We start from the raw sequence: 10,554 nt of genomic DNA, 5'->3' as shown, positions 1-10,554 counted from the left end.
CTCCACTCTCCAATCCAACACCAAGCGCGTTATTCTCAAACCCAGGTTGACATCAAATTTGGTACTAACACTGTAGCAATAATGCAAATGTTTAAAAAAAAAATATTTTTTAATTATATTTTATTTGTGTAATTGTTAATTATAATATAGGTAGGTTGATTTTAAGTTTCAATAATCTGATTATATTATTTCGATAAACTCGAAAGTTTTAAAATTATATAAGATGCGATGAAAACATCAACTCCGAATTAGAAGCTCTCTTAAAGTTCCATTTTTAATCATCTTATGCATTGGAATTTACTATATAGCAGTTTATATTAAACTTTAGAGCAATATTAATCACAATCCGAAGGGTTGTGGATCAACCTAACCCCGCCGCTAAACACCAAAATCGAAAGATTAATTAAGGAAAAGGGCTGTGCATACATTCCTCACCACGCATTCTGTAATTAATAATTTATGTGGTTGCTGAAGTCACGTGATGTCGAATTCTGGTGACAAAGTAATAAAATGTCATATTAAAAAAATAATAGATTAGGAAATATATATATATATATATATCATTAAATGCAGAAATTCGCTGAGTTTACATACCAACTACCGAAATCCTCCGTCTCATTAAATGCTTAGTACTTGTGAATTGACATGCCTTGTATCGATAATTCAGAGGCGTGTTTTCCACTTTTTTAAAATAAATAATATATTTTTTGTCATTGTTAGCGAGTAGGAAAAAGTGGTCGTATTAGAAAACGATTTTAGTAAATATTTCATTTATTTTGTAAAAATATTTTCTTGGTTCCACTCAATCAACAAATGTATTGAACTTCTTGTGATGTATTTGATTCGATTATTTTGGAGGGATAAATTGGAGCGATTTCGTTTGTTTTGTGTATATATGTTGATTCGTGTGATTTGATTGTTAATCATGATCTATTGATGAATTCAGAATTGTTTGCGCGCCTTCTTTTCTAGTAGCATATATTTGATTAATTACGTCCATTTTGACTAGTAATTTTCAAATGTTATTTTAAATTGTGTTATACTTATATATAAGATAAATCTAGATAATTAAAGTGGATCAAATGGAACACAAGTTCTCAAAACGGTTGTTGGATAACTGGTAATTTTATTATTTAATTGACAATTGAATTAAGGAAAAATAAAATAAAAAATATAAAGGAATCGGAATTCATAGAACTGTCGGTAGGAATAAGTAGGTAGGTAGGTAGGTAGGTAGGTAGGTGGACTCACCGGACCATTCGTGTTGTTTTTTTTATTTGTTTATTTCAACGAAACTATAATACGATTAATGGTGTGCAATAATAATTAAAACAAACAAACATCGAACAGCTTATTTTTTGTAAAAGATCTATAATTTTAAATGATTATACATTCCTGCCAAGTATTCTTGACCTGGTGGTAAAAGTGAGGCTTCAAATCTCGATTGTGTGGATAGTAAGTAAGTAAAGTGTTGCTTACCCTAATTTATCCATCCACGAAACAATATAAATTGTATTCTTATTAAATTGAACTCACTCGTTTTGGAATAAGAGTTTTTACCACTATCTTTGAGATTCTCTCGTTCACGAGAGAGTATGAAATTTGTAGCCGACCAGATGGCCCCCCATCACAACAAGATGTCAATCACGGATTAAATTTTGAGGCCTTCCAAGATGCTTCAATTCTTTCAACTCAGAAAAATTTGGTCGCCACGGGCCTCCAAACTTCAATTGAACAAGACATAAATTAAATTTCTGGCCACAATCTGAAAATTTATAAGCTCTAATCTCGATCTTGACTCCGCCCTTTGTGCGTAGGATGGCAAACTTTTTGAGATGGAAAGTGAGGAAAATCAGAAGGCACCAACTATTTACTACCTTTGCGAGACAAGTTTCCGGATCACTTGGATAGGGGGAAAATTGATTCTCTCCACTTTTAAAAGAAGTAGAGGCAGAATGTTGAAGCCCGGAAATCGGCACTACTTGTGTTTGGATTTCTTCCTGCTGTTGAGTTTTCTTCGACCAGCTTCGAATTCTTCTTCACTTGGTTCTGGAACAGCTTCACCTCCACCGTATTTGTGGACAAGATTTGAGAACATTGTATCGATCTTGCTTCGCCTCTCGTTTTGTCTTTGAGCAATTATAGCATACAAATCTTCGGATCTTTCCTTGGACCTGGAAAAAGGTGCAGAGACGTTCAGAACTCTATAATTTGAGATTAACTAATTCAGTGAAGATTCTTGAGAGAGAGGAGAATTTGACTCACTTCTTATCTTTGTCTCATTGGACCAGTAGGTCGTTCGGTTTTAACACCTGCTTAGCCCATTTCTTATATGCTTTGGTTGATTCAATTTTCCCTACAAATGCATGTGCATGTCTATGAAAGAGCGAAACTGGTACGCAAAAAAAGTACGAATACTTTCTAGGGGAAAAACGAATGACGAAAAAACTACTTGTGTAAACTAAATAGACGAATTGGTAAAGATGAGAAACAAAGTAACGAACATTGTGATCAATCTCACCTGTAGAAATAGATTCATCTATTATATCCTTGAACATTGTGATCAATCTCACCTGCAGAAATAGATTCATCTATTATATCCTTAAAATCGGTGAGAATCTAGCTTAGCATCAGAGCAAAGCATGCAGCAAAAAAGCCTACGTAAGAGAAACAGATAAATAATGAATGGGCAAAAGCAAATCACACAATTAACAATCAGATTGCATTCCAGCTTCCCAGGTATGGCATACCTGTCCATGTTGCCCTTGCATTCTTTGAATAGCTTAAGCAAATCCTTCTTTTCTGAATCTGAGCCTCTATAATTTGCCTCAAAATCTTCAATATCAGCTTCAGAGATCTGAAAGCGACAAGTGCACCCAGTTCAATGTGAACAGACAAAAGTAACTTGTATCAACAAAAGCTGCAAAACAACAGAGAGCATTAGGCGTCAACCTTTTTATACATGAATCGGAAAAATGTCTGCAAATTCTGGATGGCATCTCCTACCAAGTCCTGTCAACGAGCAATGGGGCATTAATATGGGGCGACCAAAGAAGGTACTCTTGTATGGCATTAAGAGCCATTGCAATAAACTTTTTGTCCTCGAATTAGAACGAATTTGTTATAAAGAATCTCTCTATATATGACAATTTGACTAATTCAATCAGCCCAAATAAGGCGAGTCAGTATAATGGTTTTAAAATGTTAGACAAAGTGCTTCACGAGTTCACGTTCCAATTTCCTGTATTAGAAGTCCCTACACCGAACTCCAAAAAAATACTTAAAAAAAAGTGACTACGTACAGAATAGAATTGAGCCAAAGCTAAAGAGCTTAACATCAAGAAAAATCCATAGCTCAAACGTATGCTCTATTATTTCAAAATTCAAAACCAAAACAGTAACTCCATTCAAGGTTAGAATGGCAGCATAATTTATTTGTTCCAAAGGAAAACATAATGCAGACAATAAAATGGAATGAACTTACCAGAGGCTTCAAATTTGGAGACTTTGTTAAATGTCTTAAAAGATACCAACATCAATAGATTAACAAATAACAGCAATAACAACATGTATGGATCATGGCTTACAGCATCATCAACACAACCAGTCTGGTCGTACACTGCCCGTTTCTCCTCATCCCCAAGAATTGAGGAAACCTTTTGCAACTGCTGAAATTTTTCCTTGGCCTCCTGCATAAAGATCTTGAATAGCCAAAATCAGGTACAGGACACAAGAGGTGGTAAGGGAACCATATGCAACACCTTGAAATTATCAATTTACCTCATCATCAGGATTTTTATCAGGATGCCGTCGCAAAGCCAACTTGTAATAAGCTTTCTTGATTTCCTGTTGGGACGCAGCTTCGTCCACCCCAAGAGTCTAAGAAGCAAAAAAAACCATTTACTATTTTCAGTACAAAGACCAAAGTAATGTCAGATGATTACAAAAACCATGTACATGCAGTTTGTGTAGCTACCAAAACCTCAAAAACGGAAAGACATTGATTAAGTAACAAGAGTATATCTTTTGTTCTCTAGACAATCTGCATTATTAATAACCTATGAAAGTATGGGGTATAGGACCATGACATCGCAATACATACCTTCGCAGATCAGAACCGAGCATAGGCGAACATGTGATGCAGAAACATCCTGCAAGTGTTAACATATCATACTCTCGAATAATTTTGAATCATTATGGCCACCTATTCAAAGCCAGCATATATGCTTACTCTGCGCCTTATTAGATTTTACCGCAGTTGTGTTTATAGAGTTTTTTAACTTCAAATAGTAATTCTATGCATTTTGTATGTCCTAGTAGTAGTATGAACCCACGAAATTAATGAATTTAATGCTCAACAGAGCATAAAAAACGAAAAACACCACGAACGAGAAGGCAAGGAAAATCAAACGACAGAAATACAAGTGCCAAACCTCGTACAAGCTTTTATGGTTTGAGGAGGAAAATGCCCGGGGATTTTCCACGACTTCTTCGTCATCGTAATCTACTTCTTCCGGAATTTCATCGCGAACTCTAGATTTTCTTTTCTTCCCCATCTCCACCGATTGCAATCGTGAGAGGCACAGTGGACAGTTTACACGATGCGCCGATACGTGAAGGATTAAAGGGAAAATGAGGAAAAAGGGAGGCACGGAAGAGTTTATCAAGAAAAAGGAGGGGATGTAATTTACTTTTTTATCCTTTGTTTAAAATTGGTTTAAAAACTAATTTTTTTTTAGTGTATTTTAATTTTATATATAATAAAATTTATAATTTAATTAAATAAAATAACTTACTCGATTCAATTTTTCTATTTTTTCGACTCAATCTTAAATTTTATTTTATTTTTTATCTTCACAAAAAATATTTTTTTTCTCAACCTTCCATCCTCGCTAACAATTAACCACAAACAACAAATCTAAGAAAAAACCATATATTGAAAAAAAAAATTATTTTGAGATATAAAATTTATTGGATCTCGTCAGTGTTCATGACCCAGAAGTGAAAAAATTCACTCTGAATCGTGAAACCAAAAATTGTATCACGACCCACGACTTCATGACCCTGGGTCGCGAAGCACAAGTCTTCACGACTCCTTGGGCGTGAAGCACTTGAAGCCACATGAAGCACTTGTGCTTCAAGTGCTTCACGACCCAACAAAGTGTGTTGGGTCGTGAAGCACAAGTTGTGGGCTTCACGACCCAAGGTCGTGACGGGAAGATTTCACGATCTATGGGTCTTGTCAAATTTGGAAGAATTCAATTTTTTGAATGTAAGTTAACTTTAGGATCAAGATACGTTTCCATAAAAAAAAAGTTAATTTTTTGAGATCAGTAAGAAGATTGTATCATTTTTAAATGAGATAGAATATTTGGGTCGAGATTATACTCGACCCACGCGACCCAATTTTGGTGGGTCGAGATGGGTATATATATATATATATATATTAATATATTGTAACACATGGATCGAGAATCGTATTATTATAAAATTGTTAAAATTTTTAGTATAATTATAAAATTTGTTAATGTTTACATACAATAAACATTAATTTCATATGCTTTGATATACATTCATTAAGTGAATATATAATGAAATTTGTTATGAATTTTTTTAGTTCTATTATTATAAAATTTGTTAAGAATTTTAGTAGAATTATCAAATTTGTTAATGTTTATATACAATAAACATTAATTTCATATGCTTCGATATATATTCATTAAAGTGAATATGTAATGAATTTTTTTAGTTCTATTATTATAAAATTTGTTATGAATTTTAGTGGAATTATGAAATTTGTTAAGATTTTTAGTGAGTATAAATTCAACCCACATTGTTAGAATAAGAGATACATTCTTCTACTTGTTATGAATTTTGTAACTAACATACTTAAATTAACATATAACTAATGTTTACACAAATAAATTTTTTTATATATATTTACATTCTAATCATATATAAAGTGGATTATTTATTATAAAATGATGAAAACTCAAAAATATCAAAAATTTCTACCCACTCAACCCATCTCGACCTAAACTCGACCCAAACCCTAAACCCTAAACAAAACTCTAAACCAAACCTTTAACATTATCACTCAACCAATTCTTTTTATTTTTTTATTTAAAAACATAAAAAAATAAAAAAAATTAAAAGAGAGTGTCGAGCACTCTTATTTTTTTTATTTTAAAAAAATTATTTTAAAAATTATTTTAAAAATAAAAAAATTAGAAGTTCTATTCATTTTTTTATTTCTTTTTAAAAAAAATTATTTTAAAAAAATAAAAGTAGAAGAGTGGGTCGTGCTCTTCGCGACCCACTCTTCCATTTTTTTATTTTTTATAATAAATTTATTTTTAAAAAATAATAAAAAATTAGAAGTAGAAGAGTGGCCTACTCTTCATTTTTTTTTAACGAACTAATTAATGATCTTATCTAACTAACATATTCAACTCCCTTCTTTCGATTTAAAAAAGTCAAAATACTTTTTATTTAATTAAATTTTAAATGGATCGTATATTTTTTATTGACCCAAAGATTAAAGATGGTAAAACGGCTGGTCGTCGCTGCTGTTCCCAGGGCCCTGAACGCCAGTAGGAGCGGCCAATAACGATAGCCCATAATGAAGTTGGTCTAGCCCAGCTTATGTCCAAGAAGACCCATATTTCAAGTGGCCTAGATGGCCCATGAAACCAAAAATATCGTATTTTAATTGGGCTGTTCTGGCCCATGAGCCAACAAGGCCACATTAAAAGAAGTCCATGGCCTCATAAGAACCATTCGATTGAGCCAGCTCACGATCCATCAAGCCCAAGTAATTCAGCAAAATGGTTACAAGTTTTTAGAGAACCATCGGTTCTTCCTATTCGGTTTCGTAACCAAACAAATAGAATTTGGTGGAAAAAATCTTGTATACACACGTCAGTCACTTCATTTATTTGTAACATTTCAACTCCCATTTTAATATTTTGATAGTTGTGCCTAAAGAAATGCACACACATATATTATTTTATTACTCAACTATTAGTTTAATTTTTGCTGAATAATTAAAGTTTAAAACTTGTTATTAATTTTAATTCACTTTTGTTCAACATTTAATTCATTATAATAATGATACATATAAATCAAGTGAATTAAATATTTAAATAAATTAGATTGATTGTTTGACAAATTGAATGAAAAATACAAATTAATAAATATAGATTTAATACACAACCAAATTTATAAATAAACCTTTTGATAAAATAAAATAATTAGTGCAAATAATTAGTGGTAACCAAGGGCTGAAACTATAATATCTACAATAAAAAGTAAAAAATAAAAATAAAATTCATCTTTTTTTTTTCAAGGGTTTAAAGGCTTTCTACAAAACCAATCCCAATTCCCACGCCACTCATCGTTCGTGATTCAAGGGTTTATGGGTCGCCTGAAGGTCGATTTCCACTGCTTCCCACACCTTCAACAAGAGAGACAGACCTCACTCTCCATTATAGTCACGTGGACCGCCATGGGTTAAGTAAGATGTTAGGAAGGAAATGATGTATCCAAGCAAGGTTCAAAACTCATATACGACTCATGACAAAAGCATTAAATGTGTCCAAGAACAAAGGACATCAGCTTTTAACATACAATGATGTGGAGTCTCAGGAAGATCAAACGTGACTATTAGATAATGGTATAGTATGGGGAGAAATCTTGAAGGAGTAAAAAAGGTTATCGAGAACACGATAAAAGCTCAATCAGCATTATTAGAATATAAACTATTCAAATTTAACCTCGATATAACTAAATGAGAAAGCACCATTGCTAAATGCTAAGCCATCTCATAGTTCTGTGGCAACAGGCTAAATCTATCGTTCTCAGCAAACATTTTTCTGATCAGCAATGCCAACAAACGCCAAGCTAGAACAGTGGAAACCTAGGAGATGTGACAAGGAGAAACAAAGTCATCAACTCCATCAATCATACACTTTGTGAAGGACAACCTCGAAAGTTCGTTCACAGGTATAGGTAACCCAATACGGACAACCAAAATTTGCAAGTGTGAATCCAAATAAGCTTCTCAAATGATTTGTAGGAAATTGGTATAGATAAAGATAAAAAAGTAACTCAATTTTTTTATAACATACAATAGCCTATACACAATATCTTGATCTACGTACCACATCAGCAGCCACGCAACACAGCAGGACCATTGAACACTTTTTCATATACTTGGTCATTCCACATAATGCACTCGCAAAATTAAAACTTCAATACGCCTAGTTATTCAATACAAAAAAGAGTGGAATCTCGTATGATTTCTTTGATGGTTCCTTCAAAGGAATAAGCATATCTGAAGTGTGAACTACCACCACTATGATAATCAGTTAGCATCAAATTACAGTCTGAAAAAGCTCAACTTCAATGTCCATTTTAACACACTAATAACACTTCCTAAAACGTAAAGACTATATATAACATTTATACATGTAAACGAACGAAGAACACTTAATATACGTAGTGTTCCATAGAGCGTGGATTAAACTCGATGCGTGAATAAAAGTTACGATTCAGGCAAAAGCAAGAAACAGTGAGGAAGAGATGCAGAATAACCACAATATCTAGCAAAAATGTCAGAAATGGCCGTGGCAACAACACGGGATTAGTGTCTCCGTAATTCTTACATAACATCATATTAACTTTCATTAAACTAAAAATAGATAGAACATCAAACGAAAAATCATCAGCAACATAAGTATAAACCAAAAAGCATCGTATGTATAAACCATTTATAACTTCCAGTAAATCAACAAACTGAAATATCATTAGCTAATATCCCACGAAAGGAACAACTTCAAATTCAACAGAGAAAATTCCAAACTCGGGAATTTGCAAATGACAAGAAGTCTGTTACATCTATTTCTCCAGAACTTAATATATCAGACAAAAGGCCCTGGCTTAATGGCCAAAAAAAGGTTTAAACAAAGCCACACCCGATAAAAACGACGAAGGTTTCTCAATCAGATTCCACGGGCTGGGACGACTCGAATTCGAGCCGCTCAAGGGCTTTCTGGTGCGCCCACGTCTCGATCGTGAGATCCGGCTTGGCGTTGAGGCCCACCCCAAGTATCACGACTGTAAGGAAACTAGTGATATAACACGGCAGCTCCCAGTCCTCCCATTTCCTCGATTCCCCTGGTAGCAATGGCGTGCGATTAAATAGGTAACCTTTGGGCTGATCCTCGTGTCCTGGGCTGGTCCAACGGCTATGCCCTCCTCCACCGCCGGATCGGGTCCTTAGGGAGGGGCTGAGGCGAGATCGAAGAGAGATTGCAGCGATAGCGAATGGCTTGAAAGATGCCATTTCATGAGAGCAAAATGAGAAGGGTTTGGAGGAAAACTCGGGCTCTTACAACTTGACGGCATAGCTACGACGTCGTTGCCAAAGTTGCTATTGATAATCCAGTCCCTTAAAATTACAAAAAATAGCACTTACTTCCCCAGATTTCCCATCACAAGTCCAAGTTCAATATTGGGGTTGATAGTTTTGTTCCTTTTGATATAAATCGAATAAGTAGGACTGGATGTATGCTAAATTAATAGTAAAGAAAATTTCCACATTTATAACATTCAAATTTAATTTAAAAATAAATGTTCATTTAATGAGTAGAGAGATTTCATTACAACTAGCCACCGAGACACACGTTGCGCGTACACGTGTGTCATAAATATATGAGGTTAATATATTAAACATTCATGATATTACAACATCATGACACCAAACATTTTGTACTTTATCATGAAAGGCAATGGATAATTTGTGAATAATAAATTGTTGTTATACATGAGCTTTTATGCAAAGAATTTTATTTTGATTTATATTCAATAATTTTATATATGCCATTCATAGATTCACGTGCTTTCTCTTATGGTACATGTATGTATTTCATCATATTGATCATACATATACATGAGATATTTGTAATGCTTGCATTCACATTTTAAGTTCCACTTCTTATTAGAGTTGCGGCAAAAGTAATCGTCATTTCCTTGTCCATGTATTATGTGCCAAGCTTCCCAGAGAAATGTCCGGCAAACTTCTTGATCGTTTGGCGCCTCTTTGCAGAATGGCCACGATTCTTTCACGTATTCCAATGTGCGTTCTGTAGACGTCCGTGTAATGGATTAGGTCACTCATCTGAATGTGGGCTGCTGATGTTTGCCGGTACTCAGTCGCAGCATTTCAGGTTGTAGTTTTAGTGATGAAGACCAGTCTACTCCCTCATATATACATACTGTAGTTATTTTGAATAAAGAAAAAGTAAGCAAATGGGAAAAGTAAAACAAAGAATAAGAAAGAATAAAGCTTCTCTCTTTACTTGAATAGTTTCTCCTTTTTTTAGTACAGCTATACAAGTTTGGGAACGTGTATTGAAGCAAGAAAACCTCGTTAAAAATTCACAAGCACTAACAACTTCGAAACAGTCAACTAAACAAAGAATATGATTACACATCATATATATATATCAGCAGTCCTAAAGCAGTTTTCTGACACAAGCTACAAATATTTTT

At 33.8% G+C, this 10,554-nt stretch overlaps 1 protein-coding gene and 1 pseudogene across 1 annotated transcript; both read right to left on the bottom strand.

Moving 5' to 3' along the window:
* Nucleotides 1-1,419: 1,419 nt before the first annotated feature.
* Nucleotides 1,420-4,621, bottom strand: LOC140825314 (chaperone protein dnaJ 6-like; annotated as a pseudogene).
* Nucleotides 4,622-8,748: 4,127 nt separating this feature from the next.
* Nucleotides 8,749-9,427, bottom strand: LOC140825313 (uncharacterized). The gene has a single exon (XM_073187008.1). The coding sequence runs from the start codon at nucleotides 9,344-9,346 to the stop codon at nucleotides 8,999-9,001; it is 348 nt and encodes a 115-aa protein (XP_073043109.1). The 5' UTR covers nucleotides 9,347-9,427; the 3' UTR covers nucleotides 8,749-8,998.
* Between the last annotated feature and the right edge of the window lie 1,127 nt (nucleotides 9,428-10,554).

This window comes from Primulina eburnea, chromosome 3, assembly GCF_022965805.1.
Source record: "Primulina eburnea isolate SZY01 chromosome 3, ASM2296580v1, whole genome shotgun sequence".
NCBI lineage: Eukaryota > Viridiplantae > Streptophyta > Magnoliopsida > Lamiales > Gesneriaceae > Primulina > Primulina eburnea.
Note: the sequence above shows the minus strand (reverse complement) of the source record. Positions and strands in the feature narration are given on the sequence as shown.

Coding starts and splice junctions, on each gene's coding strand:
- LOC140825313 (XM_073187008.1), bottom strand. CDS start 9,346: ATGGCATCTTTCAAGCCATTCGCTATCGCTGCAATCTCTCTTCGATCT.